Source organism: Akanthomyces muscarius, chromosome 6 (assembly GCF_028009165.1).
Source record: "Akanthomyces muscarius strain Ve6 chromosome 6, whole genome shotgun sequence".
Lineage (NCBI taxonomy): Eukaryota > Fungi > Ascomycota > Sordariomycetes > Hypocreales > Cordycipitaceae > Akanthomyces > Akanthomyces muscarius.
This window is the reverse complement of record NC_079246.1, coordinates 3,491,259-3,513,292: the sequence shown is the minus strand read 5'-3', so window position 1 is coordinate 3,513,292 and position 22,034 is coordinate 3,491,259. Positions and strand designations below refer to the sequence as shown.

General features: G+C 53.3%; 10 protein-coding genes across 10 annotated transcripts; 5 read left to right on the top strand and 5 right to left on the bottom strand.

The window, feature by feature from the left end:
• Nucleotides 1-2,256: 2,256 nt before the first annotated feature.
• On the top strand, nucleotides 2,257-3,211 carry LMH87_001265 (uncharacterized protein; the record flags this gene model as incomplete). Its single annotated transcript, XM_056199316.1, has 4 exons — nucleotides 2,257-2,301; nucleotides 2,836-2,840; nucleotides 2,929-3,048; nucleotides 3,106-3,211. The coding sequence occupies 4 exons, from the start codon at nucleotides 2,257-2,259 to the stop codon at nucleotides 3,209-3,211; spliced, it is 276 nt and encodes a 91-aa protein (XP_056056175.1).
• A 228-nt stretch (nucleotides 3,212-3,439) lies between these two features.
• Nucleotides 3,440-4,714, bottom strand: LMH87_001264 (uncharacterized protein; the record flags this gene model as incomplete). The annotated part of the gene is made up of 3 exons (XM_056199315.1): nucleotides 3,440-4,298; nucleotides 4,366-4,506; nucleotides 4,569-4,714. The coding sequence occupies 3 exons, from the start codon at nucleotides 4,712-4,714 to the stop codon at nucleotides 3,440-3,442; spliced, it is 1,146 nt and encodes a 381-aa protein (XP_056056174.1).
• A 53-nt stretch (nucleotides 4,715-4,767) lies between these two features.
• Nucleotides 4,768-5,497, bottom strand: LMH87_001263 (uncharacterized protein; the record flags this gene model as incomplete). The annotated part of the gene is made up of 3 exons (XM_056199314.1): nucleotides 4,768-4,924; nucleotides 5,022-5,125; nucleotides 5,201-5,497. The coding sequence occupies 3 exons, from the start codon at nucleotides 5,495-5,497 to the stop codon at nucleotides 4,768-4,770; spliced, it is 558 nt and encodes a 185-aa protein (XP_056056173.1).
• A 1,840-nt stretch (nucleotides 5,498-7,337) lies between these two features.
• LMH87_001262 (uncharacterized protein) lies at nucleotides 7,338-9,329 on the top strand (the record flags this gene model as incomplete). Its single annotated transcript, XM_056199313.1, has 1 exon — nucleotides 7,338-9,329. One exon carries the CDS (start codon nucleotides 7,338-7,340, stop codon nucleotides 9,327-9,329), a length of 1,992 nt encoding a protein of 663 aa, XP_056056172.1.
• A 976-nt stretch (nucleotides 9,330-10,305) lies between these two features.
• LMH87_001261 (uncharacterized protein) lies at nucleotides 10,306-10,666 on the top strand (the record flags this gene model as incomplete). The annotated part of the gene is made up of 2 exons (XM_056199312.1): nucleotides 10,306-10,440; nucleotides 10,517-10,666. The coding sequence occupies 2 exons, from the start codon at nucleotides 10,306-10,308 to the stop codon at nucleotides 10,664-10,666; spliced, it is 285 nt and encodes a 94-aa protein (XP_056056171.1).
• A 383-nt stretch (nucleotides 10,667-11,049) lies between these two features.
• Nucleotides 11,050-13,041, bottom strand: LMH87_001260 (uncharacterized protein; the record flags this gene model as incomplete). The annotated part of the gene is made up of 1 exon (XM_056199311.1): nucleotides 11,050-13,041. The coding sequence occupies one exon, from the start codon at nucleotides 13,039-13,041 to the stop codon at nucleotides 11,050-11,052; it is 1,992 nt and encodes a 663-aa protein (XP_056056170.1).
• Nucleotides 13,042-14,053: 1,012 nt separating this feature from the next.
• LMH87_001259 (uncharacterized protein) lies at nucleotides 14,054-15,210 on the bottom strand (the record flags this gene model as incomplete). The annotated part of the gene is made up of 7 exons (XM_056199310.1): nucleotides 14,054-14,139; nucleotides 14,184-14,361; nucleotides 14,407-14,525; nucleotides 14,570-14,828; nucleotides 14,873-14,961; nucleotides 15,058-15,091; nucleotides 15,136-15,210. The coding sequence occupies 7 exons, from the start codon at nucleotides 15,208-15,210 to the stop codon at nucleotides 14,054-14,056; spliced, it is 840 nt and encodes a 279-aa protein (XP_056056169.1).
• A 599-nt stretch (nucleotides 15,211-15,809) lies between these two features.
• On the top strand, nucleotides 15,810-16,448 carry LMH87_001258 (uncharacterized protein; the record flags this gene model as incomplete). Its single annotated transcript, XM_056199309.1, has 3 exons — nucleotides 15,810-15,890; nucleotides 15,963-16,177; nucleotides 16,226-16,448. The coding sequence occupies 3 exons, from the start codon at nucleotides 15,810-15,812 to the stop codon at nucleotides 16,446-16,448; spliced, it is 519 nt and encodes a 172-aa protein (XP_056056168.1).
• A 694-nt stretch (nucleotides 16,449-17,142) lies between these two features.
• LMH87_001257 (uncharacterized protein) lies at nucleotides 17,143-17,697 on the bottom strand (the record flags this gene model as incomplete). Its single annotated transcript, XM_056199308.1, has 2 exons — nucleotides 17,143-17,343; nucleotides 17,410-17,697. 2 exons carry the CDS (start codon nucleotides 17,695-17,697, stop codon nucleotides 17,143-17,145), a joined length of 489 nt encoding a protein of 162 aa, XP_056056167.1.
• Nucleotides 17,698-18,762: 1,065 nt separating this feature from the next.
• On the top strand, nucleotides 18,763-19,573 carry LMH87_001256 (uncharacterized protein; the record flags this gene model as incomplete). Its single annotated transcript, XM_056199306.1, has 2 exons — nucleotides 18,763-19,100; nucleotides 19,261-19,573. The coding sequence occupies 2 exons, from the start codon at nucleotides 18,763-18,765 to the stop codon at nucleotides 19,571-19,573; spliced, it is 651 nt and encodes a 216-aa protein (XP_056056166.1).
• Nucleotides 19,574-22,034: the final 2,461 nt, after the last annotated feature.

The window sequence follows — 22,034 nt, the reverse complement described above, 5'->3', positions numbered from 1 at the left end:
GTTGGAATTGGGGCCGGAGTAAATCTCGCGACTAATCGTGTTCAACATTTTTCCATTTTCAGGCAATTTATGGCTTACAGTGATTATATCAAAGAAGAAACTTGCAGGTATTCTAGACCACAGGGGATTGCATCTATCTGATAGCCATGCTTTATTCTTAGCTTAGTACCGCCTTGCTGAGCTTTTTTCTGCAACAAGGGCCTGGACTGGCAAGCCGGAAGGTTTCATTCCTCCGGAACGCTTATTGGTTGCGAGAGCTTGCACGATGAACATGTGTGCCAAAGGGGAATACTAGAACTAGCATACTACTCCCAGATCTCAAGCGTGTGGAGCAGATCAATGCACCTCTAAAAATTCTTGTACGTACTTGATGTTTGCACCGCCGTCTGTCCAAGGACATTTCGGCCTGGCGATGAAGCATAACTGCAGTAATTTAACAATGCGTTTTGATGTTAATACTTCAAATCCCAAATAAGAGAGAGAAAAAAAAAATTTAAAGGTCAAGTGAATATGAATTCCGGAATTAATGAGACCCTGTTAAATTCTGAGAGCGCGATGTGCTCCTTCCACGAATATGAGCCTTCGGTCGCATAGCCTCGCCGTATATCTCTGTTGAAGGGAACACTGGTCCACCACAATGTTCTGCCGCCACGTTGCAAGTCTCGTGTACATTATTATTTTCACAGAGAAAATTTAGTTTTATTTGAATACGAATTGCCAACTCAGCTCGCCGTCGATAGCATTCCTCCCGGAAGAAGCCTGTGCAAGTTACCTTCCCACCACGGCCACTCCAGCCTTCAGGTGCTAGCCCACAGGGAACCCGATGCCCTGTTGTAGCACCACAATAGTAGCGCTATAACTACAGACAAGCTAGTCAGAGATGACCAGGTTTCAGCAGGCGGCTACTGCTTCGTTGTACGATCAGCAGCTTATCATCGGCGGCTGCTTGGAAAAAAGATGACATTCGATGTCCAGCCCAGCCGTATCCTTGTGGCTGGCTACATGGGCGAGAACAAGTTGGAAAACACGCTCATTGTCGGTCGCAATCGCCACGCTTACACCGCATCTGATTTGTAGTCTTGTTCTAGCGCTGGTTCCACTGGCACACGGCGAAGCCTCTTGGCGAGGCCTAACAACAATGATTGGTTCTGGAATTTGGGAGTTCTTCGAACGCGAAATAGAGGCTTGTCAATCACGAAAAACAAAAGAAATTTCTGGTCACCGGGTGCGCCACGGCAGCACTGCCAATGGAGCAAGTTCGCTGTCCACGTGGGGTTTCAATCGCAGCAACTAAAGTAGTCTCCGCGCAACCCCTCGCTGAGAGCCTACTAGTACCTAACCAATCTAACTATTTGAGGTATGGCTAGGTCGGGAATCGAGCGGCTACTAGCACATTGTTTCGTATGATCTTTCTCCAGACGTGGGTTACAGTCGGGGGCCAGGGGGGTGGAACCATAGTTATCCGTAGCGCTACCACAGATACACTATACGTTCGTGCCGTTGCATAGCTTACATAGACTGAGAGAAGGCTGTCTTATAATATCTAATAGTTTATAGACGCTCTTATATCGTACAATATATATTACTTTTTAAGGTGACTACTAATAGCTTAGACTCGCTGCTTTTACTAACACCTTATAGCTGCTTAAAAAAACCCCTAGGCTTAGGTATAATTAAACTTATAAGTTAATTTTATATATAGTAGGCTATTTATATTATAGCTATCTTTTAGAAAAATAGTGTTAAGCTTTTAGATATGTAGGTCTTATAGAGTAGCGCTGATAAATTAATAAAAAAAAGGAAATATTTTGAAAAGGAATCACGAAATTGACTCGCTCCAGATAACAACCCCAATCGCCCTCAATCATCTATGGCATACTCAAATTCACCGAGACGATTTCGGTTACGGCTCTTTACCTCGCGACATTGACCGGCGGCTGGTTCTTGACCTACGGTTCTTCACCTATGTCGAAATCATCCGTGAAAATCCGTGAAAACTGTGTTAAATTTTCAGACAAAACTGGAGATATTTTTGGCATGCCTCAGGTATGATAAACCAACTTCCAGCAGGGATGCAAAACTCACGCCCACGTAGCCAACATTTCACTTTCAGCCTGGCGAGCAAGACGTGCAGCGCTCCCGCGATATGATGACTGACTACGTATAATCATCTGTCTATCAGGTTATTCTCGCAGCTCATAGCCCGTTATAGCATGGTGCGCATCGCCGCGAGAATTGGCGGGTCCATACCGGGCCATGAGCCGCGGTTCATACCCCCCGGTGCCGCGCTCCACATCTGCGGTACGACCCGGGCCGGCCTCGTTGGCGATGGAAAATCCGTCGTGGACAAGTACTCTAAAGCTTGGTGAACCCAAAATCTGTTTGTCGGTGGCTGCGGTGTGATTCCCACGCAGAATGCCACGAACCCTACGCTGACGGCAGCCCTGTTTTGCTATTGTCGGCTCGAGGAAGATAGCGCATGAGCTAAAGCACATGCAGCGATTGCAAAAGGGGCTTGAACCTTCAAGACTTTAGATAGATGGATAGGCGAATTACATCCATCGTGCGCCTCATAAGCTATGTCGGTATTGGTGATCTATACCACAATGAGCACACGTAGAGAGCGAATGGCGTGCGGTTATTCAAAACATAGATCATGGGTCCCATACATGGGGCTTGTGAAATTCTCACTTTCGGGCCGTGAGTGGATCAAAGGATCGGCGTCGTAGTCAAACGGGAAGTAGAACGTGAAGTACCAAAGCCAACAATTCTGCAACACCAAGTACGGATGCAATACTACATGCCCTGCAGCATTAGCGTCGCCACGCCTCATAGAAAATGTACAGCCTCGCACGTTTGTTTCACCTCGCGAAATGATTCAGGATTCAATTCTATTGGAAACGTTTCGAGCTGACTACAACACTACAGTCTTGACTTCAGCTATGACTGTACCACGGCTTTCGGTGGTAGTGCCTTCCGGGCGCTGCTGTCCGATATGGACGGCACACTGATCGACTCTACCGACGCGGTCGTTCAACACTGGCAGCGGTATGAGAACGTAGCTCCGTAGCCAAAGAGAAAGATACTGACTCTGAATCGCTACAGCATCGGCAAAGAGCTGGGTATGGATCCCAGTGTCATTCTACAGACGGCCCACGGCCGCAGAACCGTTGATACGCTCAAGATTATCTCTGCAGTTGGTACAGCTTGACGGGGGCGCCAAGGCGTTGGCGATTTCGAATTATATCGCGCGATAGCGAATCACACAATACTTCCATCTTTGGTGGGATAGAGAGGCGTCGACCAACGAGGCGCAAAATTAAAAGTTGAATAATTTGTTAGTTTAAATCAATACAACAATCTAGATGTGACAAAATTAGTCCATCTTATAGTGACTTGGGTTTATGAAGGCAGGGGATGGTCTCATCTTCATCGCCTATTAGCCTAGCCTCGCAGTATTTGCCTGCAAGCCCGTAAGCATCACCGCAACCTCGTTGGCTCCCAAAGGTACATCCTCAATAGATTCATCGCCCCAGCCATGGCGGTCCACCTTGGGGACTCTAACGAACGCAAAGTCCAGAATCATTCCTACTGTAGCCAACGCGGCACTAAAGTACAGCGCAGCCTTGAAGCCAGACATGATGGACTCCATCGTCGCGGCGGCGCCCGGCCGTGGGAACTTCTTGCCCACCTCGACTTCGATCGTGCCGGCGAATCCCAGCCCCAGGCTGATGCCGTACAGATTGAGCGTGCCGACGAGGCTGCTCGCGATGCCCTGGTGCTTGCGCGTGACACTGTTGCTGGCAACCACCTGGGCAGCCAAGTAGACAAAGTCGGGGCAGCAGCCGCAGAGCAGCATCGCGGGGAACACTTGCGCCCAGTAAGTCTGCTGCATCGGCATGGTGGCAAGAAGAAGACTGGCTCCGATGACGGCAACGACGCCAACCGCCATGACCAGCTTGGCCTCGACTCGGGGTAGGAGGTAGGCGGCGAGGCCGACGGCGGCGGTGGAACCGAGCCCAAACGGGATCAGGTTTACGGCAATCTGCAGAACAGAGAGTTGTCGCAGAATCTGTTGCCATGAAATGGAGTACCAGAGGGCAATGCCAAAAGACATGTAGCTGAAGAGGACGACAAAGATCATGGAGAGAAATGTTGGCACACGAAAGATGTTGAGTGGCATGATGGGCTCAGAGGCAACATATTGCTCCCACAATAGGAACGCGACAAAGACAACAACAGACACGGTGAGAATTGCAATTTCAGAAGGCATCGACCACCCGACAGCAGGTGCTTGACTGGTCAAAATTAGCGACCAGGGAAGCATAAGCCGAAGTTGAGGGAGACTGCGAAGCCGAAACTTACCTCCAAGCAATGTTGAAGAGCAGCAAGCTTGACAGACCCAAACAAGCTCCAAACATGTCGAGCTTGCCTTTTGGGTCAATCGGGCGCTCTTCGCGCAGAATAAAAGTCAGGACGATAGCGCTCGCCACGGGAATGAGACCTCTTGTTTCGCTGTCAGTATATTGTCGTCTCCTGCTTAGTCTCGTGCGAACTAGAGCACTTACAATGCGCCAAAGAGAACGGTCCAGCTCCACATGCCCTCCCATTCCGCACAGAGGCCGGCGAATAAAGCTCCCACAAGGCCACCAAGCGGCGGTGCGGCGGCAAAGATGCCGTATATCAAAGTTCTCGTCGGGCCGGGCGGCACCATCAGTCCAAGCGCAGTGATGGCATTAGGCATGTAAATCCCACCGCCAATTCCGCTCAGGGCTCGAACAGCAACAAACGGCGCGTAGCCGCGGCAGAATCCATTCGCAATGGAAAACACGCCAAACATGCCAAGCCGACGAGCGCAAGGCGCTGGTGTCCGTAGATGGCGCCAAGCCGGCCAGAAACTAAAACAAATGTGCTCTGCGTAATGCTGTAAAGGAGTAACAGGTGATGGGTTAGTCAAGGAAATTAAATGCAATAATCGCCATTTTTTATTCTCCGGTACAGTAAAGGGAAAGGGAACCCACGAATACGAGGCTGCCATCCAGTTGGCCTTGCCAGGTCCAGTTTCTTGGCCCAGGGCATGGGTAAGTGTGATGCCACCGCTCAGAGTGAGAAAGTTGGAAATAAACTAAGACAGTTTTAATGCATCAGCAGTCGTGGTACGGCATGGAAGGAATTTCCTTTTATGTGAGAGTACACTCACCTGAACTAGGTTTGCGGTAACTAGCAGAGTGATGATGATGGCCCTCGCGCCCTCACTTACACCGGTAGACAAAAAGGGCTCCATCACGTCAAAGACTGTAGAAGGCTCGGCTGGATTCACTTCCGGTACATCAAACAAATCAGCCAGCGCCCTTGGCGCCACGACCGAGTCGATGCCGCTGGATCCTGCCAGGCCGGTCCTGCCAGGCTGGATCTTGTCGACATCGCGGGGGTGGGGAGGGCTAGCCGATTTAGTGTAGCCGCCGCCCGGCGGCGCAATGACAGTCTCAGAAGTCATGTATCCTATATCAAGTGACGCCTTCTTGAGAAAGAAGAAAGCTTGACACGTATCGAGGGGGCCGTTTCCAATATCTTGCAACGTTTGGCCGCAGAATACTATCGCAACACTCTTGGATGAGGGAAGAAGCCACAAGGCGCTGCCAGGCTCTCGGGCAGTGCGACTAAAGTATGTTTGCCCCCCGGTTCGGAAGAATGGCGCCCCGTAGTGTCACAGCTGGTCCAGTCAAGAAACCACCTTGCGCAGATAGACTCGTGCGTACGCGGTCTAGCTGTGAGCTTTGGAATACTGATCGTAGCTCTTCAAACTAAGGTGTGTCTAGTATGTAGGGCTTGCTACCACTTAACACGTCTTGGAAAAAAGATGTTAAATTTCTGATATAACTGGGTGCCCTAATATCCTAACATAATAAGAGGAAAACGTAGCAAACAGCGGACCTCTCAGGTGCCCTGTCTAAAAACACCCTCTTTCCGCGTAGGTGGCTCTTTTTCTGCTCTCCCCTTCTTCCCTTGCTTCTTTTGGCCGTTATTTTGACATTTATCTAGCATTTTCTTCTCTTTCGAATTTGCTCGCTTCACCTTGTGTAATTGCAAGGGTCGTCCTTTGACCCACGAGGAAGCACACAACACATCGGTGGGACTTGCTTTGCGTGCGATGGCCAAGGCGAGACAAGATAATGTGTCGTGGTACGTGCTGCGGGTATGCTGCATTTAAAGATAATAATTACTGGTCTCTTTGCTTTTTAGGTCTTGATGAAATATCAGGCGAGTGCCTTGTGGGAACTTGCAAAGAGATGCCACCACCGGGGAAAGTCAGTACGTCCACGAGGAGACAATTATGGGCAATAAACAGGCCAATACAATTGCCCGTTTCATTGTATCTTGCAAGAGCAATCTCCATGGAGTACTTCACGGCCAATGTAAACCCCGCGGATGTAGTACTGGTGCGGGCACTTGCAGGCACAAGACTGACGTCACTGTCGCCGGGCGGTTGCCTCCGGACACGAACATGGCCGCGCGCTGTCTTTTTGTAAAGTTGGAGATGCGAGGATCGCATCTGGCAGTTCGCTTTCAATACAGTTCCATGTCTACAGAGAAAATTGTTCACGGCCACGCTCTCCTTTTAAACCTGCGTGCTCTGGATGGCTGCGAGCTAGTCCTGACGGTAGCTTGATCGAGATGCATCCTCATGCACATGGACGAGGTGGCGCGTCGCCCCAACGAATGAACGAATGGGCTCCCACGGCGCACCACCGGGTTTCGCCATGGTAATAACCGTAACAAAAATCAAGGACCACTCACACTCTGGCCTCGTATTTCTTTTTTCCTTTACCCCATCTTTCTGGTTGGTTCCGAGGGCCGCTAAGGCTAGTGCCATGTACAAGCGCCGTTGTCAATGATTGAATGTCTTGAGCTGGCAAGGCTTGCAAACGGAACTCGGACGCCATCACAGCATCTTGTAAGCAGAGCTTCTTGCCAAATTTATTTCTCATCTACGCATCTCTGCAATTTATGTCTTGACAGTTAACCTTCATCTTCGCAAACAAGAGTACCCCACCGAGATCCATCACCGGCCCGGTAGGTACCTGTCGATGGACCCTGTTACATCATTTCATCTCGACTAGTGCCGAGCCTTCCGCTTCCTGACAATGACGTTTGCGCGCCGACACAAGGGTGTTGCTTGTAGAGACCATCCCGTGTAACTTTGTGCAACGAACAATGGCCACCTCTGCTAGCCACGTAAAAGTGTGCCATACCCGCTGTTTCGACAGTCGTTGTCGTCGTCGTCGTCGTCGACTGCCCACCATCACCCTCCCCAGCCGATAGAACACGTCGTCACCATGGACCGCTGGAAACAGGCCCTCGCCGCCGTCAAGTTTCAATCCATCGCCGACAGCATGCGGCGTCCCGAATACGGCGAAGACGGCCTCGATCCCGGCTTCCACCCCAACGACGTCGGCGCCACCGACGACCTGCACCAAGCCGCTGCCACCGGCGACCGCACCAGCGACGACGGCCACGACCACGACGAGGAAAAGGCAAACGCCTCAACGCTCCGCGACGTGCAGGACCAAGAAGCCGCCGACATTATCCGCACCTTTGGCCTACACAGCAAGCATGTCGACGGTCTGTCAACAGGCGCCACGACGCCCGAGGGCAGCAGCACGGCGGCCACCACCCCCGACGGCCTCGGCGGCGAGCCCGCTTCAGCACCCGTCAACGCCGGCCTCCTCTCGACGCTCCTCCGTCTCTCACAGCTCGAAAAGACGAGCAAGAACCTCATCAACAAGGAAGTCTTCCTCAACAAAGAATATCTCGACGAGGACGCCGCCCGCGACCGCCGCACCAAGTGGTACGAGGACCCCAACATGAAGAAATCCAGCTCGTCCCTCCCCAAGCTCTCCTTCACCCCGGCCGCCGTCGAGCAGCGCCGTCTCAAGCGTCAGCGGAAAAAGGCCAAGAAGCTCACCGTGCACGTCGCCTCGATCCTAGCCCGCCAGCGCTACATCATGCAGCTGTGCCGCGCCTTCATGGCCTACGGCGCGCCCACCCACCGCCTCGAGCAGTACATGGTCATGACGGCCGGCATCCTCGACGTCAGCGCCCAGTTCCTCTACATGCCCGGCTGCATGGTCATGAGCTTCGACGACCGCGAGACGCACACCGCCCAGGTCAAGCTCGTGCGCGCCGTCCAGGGCATGGACCTCAGCCGCCTGACGGAAGTGCACAACATCTACAAGAGCGTCATCCACGACAAGACGGGCGCCGACGAGGCCGCCGAGGAGCTCGACAAGATTATGAAGCGCAGTCCCCGCTACAACAAGCCCTTCATCATACTGCTCTACGGCCTGTCGTCGGCGTGCATCGGCCCCTGGGCGTTTGGCGCGCGGCCGATCGATCTGCCCATCATCTTCTTCCTCGGCGCCTTTGTCGGCTTCATGCAGCACGTCGTCGCGCCGCACTCGATTCTCTTTGCCAACGTCTTTGAAGTCGCCATGGCCATCATCACCTCGTTCATCGCGCGTGGCATCGGGTCCATCCACGCGACCGGGCCGTTTGCGGACCTCACCGGGCGAAAATACGTCTTTTGCTTCTCCGCCATTGCGCAGTCGTCCATCTGCATGATCCTGCCCGGCTTCTCCGTTCTCTGCAGCAGCCTCGAGCTGCAGTCGCACCAAATCATCGCCGGCTCCGTGCGCCTCGTCTACACCATCCTCTACTCGCTGTTCCTCGGGTACGGCGTCACCATTGGCACCACGGCCTACGGCCTCATCGACAAGGGCGCCACCGGCGAGGGCTCCTGCGTCGGCGAGCCCCAGGAGCCCTACGGCAACAAGTACGTCCAGCACTTTCCATTTGTCGCCGTGTACTGCATCCTCGCCGGGCTCGTCAACCAGGCGCGCTTCCGGCAGACGCCCATCATGGCCGTCTTTGGCCTCATCGGTTACCTGCCCAACTATTTCCTGAGCGACCGCCTGGGGTCCTCTACGGGGCTTGCCAACACGGTCGGCGCGTTTGCGCTCGGGACAGCGGGGAATTTGTATAGTCGTCTCTGGCATGGCCATGCCGCGTCGGCTATTATCCCCGGCATCTTTACCATTGTGTCGTCGGGTCTCGCTGCGAGCGGCGCCATCATTTCTGGTCTGCAGTACTCGAAGCAGATCCAAGACGGCACGATTAATGACGCCACAGTCGTCAATTCCAACAATTCGCTCACGGGCTTGGGTTACGGCATGATTGAGGTGGCGATTGGTGTGTCGGTAGGGTTGTTTATTTCAGCCGTCGTTGTGTATCCGTATGGAAAGCAGCGCAGCGGATTGTTCAGCTTCTGAGGAATACATTGTATTTATACTGCTTTGATGAGCAGCACGACTTTATGCATTTGCTAGCTAGCGTAGCATTCTATAAAAATCAGCGATGCGATTTTCAATCCGTGTCATACTGCCACAACGATTGTGTCGACATTGTATCGAGAAAACGCAGGTAAAGTGGTGGTGAGAGCGAAAAGATGCCTCTCTCCCGCCCATCGCGTGCAACCTATCAGCTACCACTCATGACCAGCATGAGGATATTGATCAAACAGGGAAATGCACAATTAAATAGTTTTGTGCAACGAAAGAAGCAAATATAGTCAATTGCCAGTTATATGCGACAATAGACCTCTTCTGTTACAATAGATGACTAATCTAGCGTTCGGCCTCGTGGCCTAATGGCTAAGGCATCGGTTTCCGGCTGCGGAGACTACCGGAGATTCCAGGTTCGAGTCCTGGCGGGGTCGTTCTTTTTGGCCTGAATTGTCAAGGGCAGGTAGTTGTTTTTTTTGGTTTTCTTTTTTCTTTTGAATTGCTTCCATGTACCTGAAAGCAGGGCTTGCTGGGCTTTCTCTCTTTTTTTTAATGATACTCTTGGCGGATTTTCTTGCCATGAACGACTGTCGTGTTGGGAGGCTGCTTTATCCACACATCCCGACTTACACGACCCATGTGTCGATTTTCCGCGCACATACACAACACACTGATTCGCCGCCGACAAGAGTCCGAAAGAAAAAAAAAAGGGGGGGGGGGATATCACATCTAAGCCGAGACCTCTCATTTTAATATGCAACACCGATGCCCAAGCTATGCTCTCGTTGTTCTGGCGAAGCGACTCGGCAGCCACAGGAGAGACGATCGCCATGGTGTCGTGCTTACATACCTAGTCCTATTACAACCCTTATTATTACGATCTTGCTCCTTTTTCTTGGCTTGACGGAACTCCACTACAGCAAGACGCTTGTGTTGTGTCCAGCAGCTGCCTTTACATGTCCCGATGGCAGATTGGAGCCCGGACCTGCTGTTGCTGGTGAACTGCCGCGCGCGATCTTGCCGCTACCTCTGCGGTCGACTGCCGTACTCGCCCCTGGCCGGCCACAGCCTGGACGTATCGCTGGTGCTATCAATTGAGGCAAGTAGATACTGACACTCAAGCTGTTTTCTTTTAGCTCATCATCGTGGACTTCGCTTCTAACAGTCTACGTTAGCATTTTCGCCCGCTGCTAGATGTATCGCTGAGCACGAACCCCGCGACGGAAGACGACGATACCAAGACCGCCAGGGCGAAAGGACAGGTCAACCAGAACGAAACAGAAGACAGCATGCAGTTAGCGAATCACCCAGCTAAATATGAATAAAGAGTCGAATGTCCCAGAACACGTCCGTTTGCTTCAACACGACCTCCACATATGGCTACAAATGCACCCTGCAACGTGAAGATGACGGAACCAGGCTCGAACCGCCAAGGGATGGAAAAGATTTTTACGAAAGGATTTGAATGTACAGGACGCATATTTCAGAACGGCTGAATTTGCTATATTGTGATGGAAATTGGATTCGGATATTAAACGTTGTATTAAATGGCCTTGGACCGGTCTAGTCTAATGGTATCAAGAAATGACAAATGCAAAAATCATCAAAATATGCCGCCTTGCTCCGAAAATTAGAATTCACTGGACGTGAATCAACATTGAAACCCGCCATGCAGACTTCCATTAATCTGTACCGCGCGATATCTCCATTACTGGGCGGTACCATAGTACTCAACCACATTCCCTTGCGCAGGCTGCACCGGCTGCTGCTGCTGCTGCTGCACAGTCTGTCCCTGATGCTGTATCATCGGCTGCCCCGCGCCCTGCTGCATCATTGGCCCGTTCGAGTAAATCGGCTGCTGCGGATACTGATACTGCTGCTGCTGCTGCCCCATTGCCGGGACCGGCACATACACAACCGCCCACGGGTTCCGCAGGTGGTTCCGCAGATACGTGTCCGCACACGCCGCGACAAACAGCACAAAGGCAAAGACAAAGACGATCCACATGAAGACGCACGTGGCCACCATGGGCCCGGTTGCACCCGTCCGCGAGCAGAACCCGTCCAGGTCGTCGTCCTCGTCGTAGGGATCGTCGTAGTAGCTGCTGGTGTGGGGGCGGTTGCTGTAGGGGTCGTCGTCGTAGGGGTCGTTGAGGCTGTCGGTGGGCCGGCTGCCGTAGGAGCTGCTGCTGCGGGTGTAGGTGAAGGAGTAGGAGGAAGAGGTGCGGTACGGATAGGTGTAGTACGGATCCTCCTCGTCGGGGTCGTCGCCGTACGGGTCGTACGGATCGTACGGGTCGCTGCCAAAGGGAGACGACGTCGTGGTGGGGAGGCTGCCGCGGATGCTCGTGGTCGTCGGCCGCAGCGTGGGGAGACCACTTGGTGAGTTCATCGTCGGCGTCGCCAGCACAGTGAGCGACGTGACACCATTCACCTGACGAACATGGTTCGGGACGATGGCCGCGTTCACAACAGGCACATCGAGCCCGAGCGCATACGCGTCCACCGCCACGGTAGACCTCCGCTCGTTGCGGTCCCTCCAGTCCCGGCACTGTGCCACATTGAGAACCGCATACGTCGTCAGGATGCCGCCCACAATCGCCAGGATGATCCACGTGACGAGCCACATGCCAACGTGCGCGCCCGGGTTAATACCTTGTAGCAGGCTGCGTCGGGGGCCCGTCAGCGAGAAGCACAGGTCCGCAATCGCCCAGACGACGGCAATCAGCATCGCGCACGCGCACGCGGGAAAGACGACGCCGCTCAGCGAGTACGCGTCGTGGAAGCGCACCATCGACAGGCCAATCGCGAAGCCGATGATGCCAAAGAGAATGACCAGCACGTTGAAGACGAGCTTGGTGACGCGCCACGAGCGGTCCTCGTGGTGGTTCGGGTCGAACTTGCCCGTGGCGTCGGCGGCGGGCATCGTGGCCTTGGCGACATTGTACGCCTGGGTATCGATGCACGCGATGATAAACAGAATAAACGTAACCAGGAACAGTAGGCAGATGAAGACAAACTGCGCGACAAACTGCCCGTGGTAAAACGACCGCTCGCCGTCCTCGTCGTCCAGGTACGCGTAGTCGGAGAGCACCCAGTTGACGACAATCGCAAAGGCCGCGACGAGCCCCGCGTAGATGAGCCAGCAGATGAGCCAGACGCCCACGTGCACCGACGGATGGAGGCCCTTTTTGAACTTGAGCGACGCGCGGACCGCCGTCTCGGCAATCGCAAAGACTATGGTCAGAATGTAGATGGGGATGGGAATGGCCAGGATCGACGCCTCGCTCGACAGGTCAAAGGAGCCCGAGGCGGCGGCGTGCGCAGAGAAGCCCAGGCCGATGATGGAGAGGATAAAGGCGACGAGGACGAGAAGCATGTGGCGGCGCTTCCACGCCCAGAGGTGGCTGGTCTTTTCCTCGGCGTGGACGTGGTTTGGCTGCTGCTGCTGCGGGTCGGCGGCGACGGCCGCATCGCGATGCGATTCTGGCTGCACAGCTTGTCCGGGCTGCTGCTCGGGGCTGACGGGCTCAGCGTGACGAGCGACGGGCGTTGCCTCTGTCGTCTGCGGCGAGACGGGCGAGGGCTGCGACGCGGCCGCAGCTGAAGGTCCAGCCGCTGGGTGGTCGCCTAGTGCGCGTTGGCCATATTCATGAACAGTGGGCAGATGGCCGGTCGCTTCTGGAGTCGGCGAGGCCATGGTCGTGCAAAGGCAATTGACCGCTGGGAACCAGAGTGACCCCGTGTGTGTTGGCCGTTGGCGTCCTCGTGGATGTGGTGTTGGCGTAGGTGTAAAGGGGGTCGTGTAAACGAGTGTATCGACCAAGCAATCCCGCACAACAAGCCGCAAGGAAAACGAGCAGGGAGAAAAAAAAGAGTGACTGGCCCAGAATGGCCTTTTAACGAAAGACGGCGACGACAATGGTAGTGTCAAGTTTTTTCTGGTTCGCCTGCCCCTCAAAGGCAGCGAAGCGAAAGGCGAGATCAGGCTGAGCATAAAATGAGCTCACGGCCCGTCGTCCCAAAGGGGCAAGGCGCCATGAAACGAGGCTTGTTAGCGCCAACGTTGCCTGGAACAATGCCGTACAACAGCGAGCGACCGCCTGTCTTGCATGGGTTCCAGCGGGCTTCCAGGCAGGCACGAGCAGATGAGTCAAGGCTTTGCAGGCAGCTTGCAGGGAGCTTGCACCAGATTTCAGGCCCTACGGCGCTAGCGGCTGGACTGGTCGAAATCGGGTTAGCACGTGCATTTAACCACCAATAGCTGCTCTCCCCGCCCAGCGCCACCGCCTCCCAGGGTCTCGTAGGGCCGCGCCGCCTGCAAGATTTTTCTCTCACGGGGCGCAGCAGAGACAGCGTGCTATATTTGGACCTCTCAGCTGCTTTTGTCGATACGACTCAAACCACGCCATCGTATCTGGCTGACCGTTGGGAATTGGTAGCCATTGTCATTGTCACGATAGGCGCCTGCTCTGCCAAGTGCCAGTCACTACACTCTACCTTCGTAACAATGCGTCGCAGCGAAGCACTCATCATACTCACCAGACACATGGGTCTAGGAATAAAATGGTTTATAATGCTATTTCGTAAAGCTGTCTAGGTTAAAGAGCGGCATTCTACGATGCAGTGTAGGGCTTGTGATTTCATAGGGCTCCAATGTTCCTTCGTCAACGTCGCCGACCGTGGCCGACTCAGCCATCACCCGCTTCTTCCTAGCCACTTGCCACCTCTCTCATTCTTGCCGGGGCGTTGGTCAAGCCCTCACGCAGACCGATAAAGCCTTGTTTCAAGACAAACACTATTTTTGTTAGCAACGAAGTTGTCCAGAGATGGGCAGCTTACTCAGAGGAGCCAGTGCAACAAATCCCATGCAGTTGGCAGCGACAGCCTCCTTGGATCCGACAAAGTCGGGGTTGAGCCAGTAGAATGGGTAGCAGCCCGTCAGGTAGCCACCAAGAGCAGCCCAACCAAGGTACAAACCCGACAGAGACGACAGTCCGAGGAGATGCGAGCCCATGGACTACAATATTAGGTTTGTGAATTACTTTCCAGACGTCAAACATACCTGGGGTCGTTTTATGCTGTTGAGGAACAGTGTCTCGATAATCATGACAATGGCGGGCGTGAAGTAGAGATTGAATAGAGCAAAACTCTTGAACCAGCCGACTCCGAACAAATGCGTGACTGCAGCATGTTAGAGAGGCATATCAAAGCACGAAAAAACGTACAGGGCCCTTCAGCACTTGTTGCATGGGGATTGTGCTGGCGTGTGATAATCCACGTAACAAGATTCATAAAGGCAAACACCGTCGTCGTCGAGTAAAACATGTGAAACGCGAATTGCTTCCGGGGACTGCCCAGGTTCGAAGGCAGAGACAGTTTTTGGACGATCCAGTGCTCGATATTGCCAACGTCGCGCTCTACATCTCTGACATCGCGAATACCTCTCTTGATTTCGGGATAGTAGAGATGGGTAAACGTCCAGGCCTGGGATGTTAGCGGGAGTAAACATGGCGTCAATAGGTACGTACAAGTGTAATGACGGTCCACAAATGGGTGAGAATAAAACTCAACGTTCCAAAGTGGAAGAGCAGAAACCAGATTGGATGATCTCGAAACTCTATATACTTGTAGTAGTATGTCATGATGCCAGTGCTGGTCAGGTAAGCCAGGACGAGGCCGCGGAGCTTGACGAGGAAACGCTGGGGGATCTAACCCCATGGCGAATGGCTGGCTCGAAGATGCGGAGGCTACACAGTTAGCTGGAAGTCAAGATAGAATCAGAATTACTTACATGATCGTGGACAATATTGGGTCCGGGGAGATGGCCAATGTGGCCGGCGAGGAGGGGCGTCGTGTCTCTGGCCATGCTGGGCGGGTCGTGTAAGACTTGTGGTGAATGAGGAGTAGCACGAGCTGGAGACGACGGCGATGAAATGTGAGAGCCAGTTCCCGCGGCCGCGAGAAGAGTGTGATGATTTCCAATGAAGGATGGCTAAGGAGGAAGAAAAGAAAAGGAGAAAACCTGTTTGCGTTGGTGATGTTTGTAGTGGCAGGCACGGCAGCTGGCAGGTGCCGTACTTGCAAGTGACAGGAGCGCAGCCGCCAGCTGGTTGTACGACAACGCCATATCAGCAGAGTACTAAGTGCATAAGTGAAAAAATCGCGAGCCTGACTCTGCTTCTTTTCTTCATATTATTAGGCCATTTCTTTTCTTTTTATTGCATCGTTGCCAGTTTGCGTAAAGTATCCCATCTCCGTCATCTCACCCGCTTCCTCCCACTAGCGGGGCCATCGAGGACAGCTATACTTGGTCCGTGCGCCTCGTTGAGCACACCTTGTCCTGAAGTCGCCAGCGACAAGACACCAAGCTCCCTACGTGTCGCAAGCTCGCCAATTCCTTGTCTCTGCCCGAATCGAACCGATACGATCTTGAGTACCTAGAAAGCACCTGCGTCTATACAAATCATGCTTTCCAGCCTCGGGAACCCGCGCCAAGCGGCCGCGCAGGTCCTCAACTTTGCCCTGATTCTGTCGTCGGCGTTTATGGTATGCGACCATCCGACGAGCTGTTGCAGCTCTGCGGCAACGACGGATAAATACTGACACAGCACGCTACAGATGTGGAAAGGTCTCTCGGTTCTCAGCGACTCGCCGTCACCAATCGTCGTCGTCCTCTCCGGCAGCATGGAGCCCGCGTTCCAGCGCGGCGACCTGCTGCTCCTCTGGAACCGCAACCTGGTGACCGAGACGGCCGTCGGCGAGGTCGTCGTCTACAACGTCAAGGGCAAGGACATTCCCATTGTGCACCGCGTCGTGCGCAAGTTTGGATCCGGGTACGTATCCGCTGCTGTGGTCACGTCGACAGCGCTAACAGCTCGCAGGGAAAAGGCGCAGCTCCTCACCAAGGGCGACAATAATGCCGGCGACGATACCGAACTCTACGCCCGCGGGCAGGACTACCTCGAGCGACAGGATATTATCGGCAGCGTCATTGGCTACGTCCCGTTTGTCGGCTACGTGACCATTATGCTATCGGAGCACCCTTGGATGAAGACGGCGATGCTGGGCATCATGGGTCTCTTGGTCGTTTTGCAAAGAGAATGAGCGTTGCATGATTCATAGCATATTTGGCGATATCAAAATTTAATCGGATTTACAGCGAGGTTTCGTGTTGCGCAATGGCCACGTGGCAGGCGTGGCTGGCACGGCAGTGTTGGCGCAGACTGTTTGTGACTTGATGCGGCCAGTAAAAGAGCTATTGCTTGGTGTACGTCCGGCCAATACAGAAGCTCGCCGCACACCGTCAAACCCCTCTACCCACGTGGTCCCGCGTGGTAGACTGGCACTTACAGGCATCTTTCGATTGTCATCGCTCATCTTATTTCTCTTCAGGGTAGCAGGCATGCCTGTAGCCATTAACATGAGATTATTCCCAGGGAAGTACAGTCGGACACCATCGATCCAGCTTAGTCTCATAAAGATCAAAAGTCGTGATCAAAACACTATCCCTGTGATTCATGGCAACAACCGCATTTTGTGAAGATAGTGTTAGATCAACACCTGTGGAACAAGTCACGAGTGGCGTCACAAAGCAGCACGGTATTTGAGCATACTGGAACGCAGTGCTTGCAGTAGATTTGCTAAGATAGGTGACTCGTTTCATTTTTTGATCAAGATCCTCTTCGTTTTTTTGAGAATCAAGTGTCCGGACCAGTCCTCTATATGACTGCACTATACTGAAAACTTGCAAGAATAATGACATCTGACCGGTCTGACCCAAGCCCACACGTAAATCCCCCTAGTTCAGAAGGGTCGCCGCCTTGAGAAAGATGGCAATCGCCGGGTAGATGCTGACCTGGAAGACAATCGTGCGGAGGTAGCTGAGCGAGCGCTTCGCCGTGGTGACGTAGAGGTAGTTGTACACCAGGCGGCACGCGACGTGAATGACTGTGTACCGCGTCATGTCCGCCTGCGGCACCTTGGCAAACGTTCCCAGAATCTGACCCCTGGTTAGTCTTCTGCCTCATCAACCCTCCCGCGCAGGAGCGGGAAGAAAAGTACTCACCACCGCCGCGGCCCAAACTGCCCACCACTCAAAGCCGTTCTGCTGCGCCGCCTGGCCGCGCAGGATCGTGCCCTCGAGGTCCGTCAGCTTCTTGCCCGCGGCCGCCTTTGCATTGAGGCGCGCCACAAACGACCGCGGGTTCTCGTTGGCCCAGCCGCCCTGCACCTTGTTGACCTCGGCGCGCGCAATCGTGTACCAGTGCGGCAGCGCGGCGATGAGCAGCGTCAGCGGCAGCGAGCCAATGGCCAGGCTGGCGTCGCCGTTGAGGTAGGGCGTGAGAAAGGACATGGTGGCGGAAGGTGTTGGCGGAGAATTGATTAGGTCGAGGTTGAAATTGGTTTGGAATGGAGAGCTGGAAAAAGAGATTCCGTTGCTGGTGTTTTCATCGCCGCGACTCGGCTAGTCGCACATGTACAGACAGGGCCGAGCCGGATCCCCCACTTCCGGCCGGGAGGGGAGCCTCGGTCCAATTGCGCCTGGTCTCCCCCGCCGGCGTGGAGCAATTCAAAGCGCAATTTGCCTTGCAACTTTTCTGTGAAGAGTTGTCTGACAAGAGTAGTATTACTGCGATTTGATGATCTACTTGTGATTCTTCTTTGCGAGGATTTGCGGTGTTGCGGGCGAAAAGCTATCCCGGCCGAGGAATTGGTCGGTGCCGGCGAGCGCATGCTAAATCGGTACCTGCATCTAGCGGCTGCCGGGTGCGCGTCATGGCCCTATAGCTTCTTTACCGGGTTGTAATCGCAGTTTCCCCGCTGAACAATGAGCAACTCTGTTTCGAAACCGAGTACAAAGATGGCCGATAGACTTGGCGTTGCTTGTAAATATCAATAGAATGAAAGCAGTGTAAAAGCGGACGCAGAACAATGAATGTAACTTGGTCTTTGGCGACCCCCGACAACCCAGCGCCCGCAACAGATGCGGCTTCGGCTCCGAGCGCAGCACAAAGACCAACGTCGCCCGCCACTCGCCCGCCACTCGCCCGCCACGCGTGGCTCTTTTAAACAAATGGCACAAACAATGAAATAGCCTTGAAAAGTGAGTAGCGAGAATAAAAGAGTTGTCAAAAGGTTTTTATTCTTGTGCGCGCGGCAAAGGTGATTTGACAGCATCACCAAAGGCCACGGGAACAATGATACACAAGGCGCCATGAAGATGACTGAATCATCTCAGGTTGTTTCAACTGTAGCGCTACAGTACACCTCTTGAGTATTTAAAGTTGAGGGAGTCGCCAAATTTCCAGACAAATATCATAACAGCATCGACAACTTTTCGCTTCCCTCACATCTCCAACAACTGTTCACATACAAACTCACTTATCACTAATAACAGTTCGCAACACACCAACCAAAAATGGCTAACGACGATTTTGAAGTCAGAGAGAGGTTGGAGGAGCTCAAAGCAGTCCCGACAGATGAACGGTGGGAGTGGATCAAGACGAACGACGACGACCTCGTCGCCGGCTCTGCAGACGAGAACCCGAACCCGAACTGGCCCGCTGTGGTGAAACTTGCAGAAGAGATGTTGACGCGCATACAGGTCTGGCCTGAGTTCCATTTTTTGGAGGTGGGCATACTGAGGACGAAGACCAAAGCATTGAGAGCAATGGGACATCCTGGTGCGGAAAAAGCTAAAGAGATTTACAACAGGAAGTTACTGGCGACCCCTGCAGGCAAGGCCGAAGCGGAAGAGTAAGTTTCCTTTGAATTCTCTTGATTATGATTAGCTTGCGCTATTCAGAGCGTTGCTGCCAACTCACAACAGCTCCCTTTACACGACTAGCACACCTTAGCATACAGCCCAAGACACTTTATCACTTTTGTACAGTAACCGGCTAACAATCAGCTCCAGGAGAGAAAGAAAAGCGGCTCTCGCAGCTGCCGAAAAGGCAGCCGCCGGTCTCGACGGCTACGACACTTTGGAACAATTCAAATGGACCGAGAACAAGCTAGCAGAGGCCCAAACCCTGAGAAAGGCTGGAAAGTGTGACGTCGCCTTGACCATCCTCGACGGGATTATCGAGCGCTTTCAGCACTGGCCGTTGATTGTTGATCTTTTTGAAGCCAACGTGTACTACGAAAAGAGTCTTGCGGGGAAGGCGCTATTTGGGGCGCATGCGGCGAAAGAATGGGATGCCAAAAGCCAGAAGACCACGAAAAGGTAATAAGTTTGCGCTCTCTTGGGTAATTTAGTCTAGTATTTAGGTCTAGCTGGCTAGGATGGAAAGGCGTTGACTGGATTTATTGGGTTAGTTTTCAATATGGGCGGTTGACACCATGTGGTGAATGTATAGGCGCTCGTCACCTGAACGTAGTCTATTTGCTACCGCTGAAACTAGTGAGTGATTGCAAGACAGACGACGTACCCAGTAATCAACAACAGTCAAGAACGGCAGTGGGTGAAGTCATGATGAGCTTGAATATGTCACATGCGACAAACCTGTTACAGACAACACCGTGTCACTTCAGCGCAGCTTTGTCACGAGATTAATGGTGACTTGTTTCTTTCTCGCAACTTGATGTCTATTGTGCATTTATAGTTTATGAGAATTCATTGGCTTAGTCCTGAGCCATCTTGAGTGTGTGAGCGCGGCCGTAACCCTCCCAGGCTGAGAACTTGTTAGTTTGTGGGTGGCAAGCCAATGGACAATGCGTGGACGACTTACGCTGGACAGGCTCGGGGGTAGGGGCGGCAAAGGCGGCGCCGACAAGGGCGACGAAGCTGGCAATCTTGGTGAACTGCATTTTTGCGAGTTTCTTTTGAGGGAAAAAAATGGATGTAAATTGAGTGGTACTTGGTTGTGTGATACGAGCACGACTCACCGTCCCGGGAAGCAGTGCTTATATACACGGTCCCGTCGAGCGCGCAAGGCTTTCTATTCTCAGACGACACGCTTGACAGCTAAAAAGAAAGCGCCTTCCGTTCCTAGAGCAGGCCGGATTTACGCCACCACAAAAGTCCCCCTCGATAGTTTCCGAACTCCCTTTCACAATTCCGGTCGCCGCGTAGCGTCGGTGCAAGTCGCTCTCGAACAGCCAAGGGGGGCGGTGGCTTGCTGCAGACGCGTCGCCGGCCCCCTCCAGTTTGCGGCAAGAATTACTGCGTTTCCTATAGATTTCAAGGCTTGCAGAATCACGCCCCTTTGTCAGCCTCATTCTCTTGGGCTAGACAGGGTCTAGACGCCCGCTCCTCCGCACGCCCGGCGCAGTGGCTTGCCTAAACAAGAACCCCCACACGGCACGTCTCACGGGGCGGGCGCCAAGTCGATTCCACGTATGAGCGGCGCCGATAGACAATCTTAACGACGGCCGGGACGTGATAGGAATCGTCTTACTATGGAGAAACGCACGACTATGACGAGGCCGCGGGGCGGACGCTATGCAAGGCAAGCTGGCTGAAGATTGGCCTCGTTTTACAAGTCCACACCAGGGCCAGGGATCGTCTTGCCAACCAGTTTTATCGTTGTATTGTTATCAAACATCGACGCATACAGGATCCTTCGGGGCAGTGTAAGTCTGGGTCTCAGCCGCCTTCAGGTGGTGGGCAGCCCTGTGAATGTTCCACTCTGCTACCGTCGAGAGCAATAGAAGCAGTTATCAGTGGTCTATCTGTTTGAAAATCACAAATACAGCAGTGGGCACAATCAAATAGGCATCTTGCATACAGACGTTGATTTTGGCTAGTGTACTCTACTGCAAGTTTGGCTGACTCTGTGCTAGTTCAGATGCCAGGCGTTGTCTCCGTGACACCGTCCTCCTAGCACAAATTAAATATTGTGATACACACAAGCAAGGTTCCAGACGCAGAAGCGTCCCATAGCAGCCCTAGAAGACGCATCAGTGGCGTGGATAGTTCGGCATCGCGCCCCTCGCGAGCCAGGCTTCAGCTTGTGCTTACTCGTGCCCCGTTCGCCTTTCCGCTCCTCCTTGGGATTCTGCATGCACTAAAAACGCCTCGTTGATGCGCCGCCTAGACTAAATTGGCAGGTACCAAGAATAGTGCTTTTATCTATTCATTTATTCAGCCAAGGAAACTGCCCTGACTACCCCAGAATAACTAGCCCGACGCTGCAATGCTGTGTGGTGCTGGGCAACCCCGCGCAAACCCCGGCAGCCGCAATCCGACCCTCCATTTCATAACGAAAAGGAAAATTGAAGATACTATTGGTAATCGATACTTGTAACATGCATTCGAACACAGCTGTGCCTAGTCCAATTGTTGAGCCGAGAAGATGCTGTGAAACCGACAAGCATGACGAGTCAGTTGAACCAGGTGTCGGATGACGAGCAACGCGCGGAACAGGACATGCTCACAACTACATCGCAGCGAAACTTGCCCAAACATCCACCGCGTCTCTTCAAAACAATGAGCTCTTGAAGCATTACGAAAGAATGCTCGTAATCTTCGCCAGCCCCTGCAAGCCACCCTCCACCGTCCCAGCCTTATCCTCATCCACCCAACCCGCCGTACAACTTCCACGAAACTCCACAAGCCACGCATCACCATCCTCGTCAATCAAGTCAGTCCCAGCTTTTGCATCACCGCAAACAATAGCCCCCTTACGTAGCGCCTAACCGTGTCGCTGGTCTGCGTCACCCACCGCCTCCTTAGCTCCGCGGGGTTCT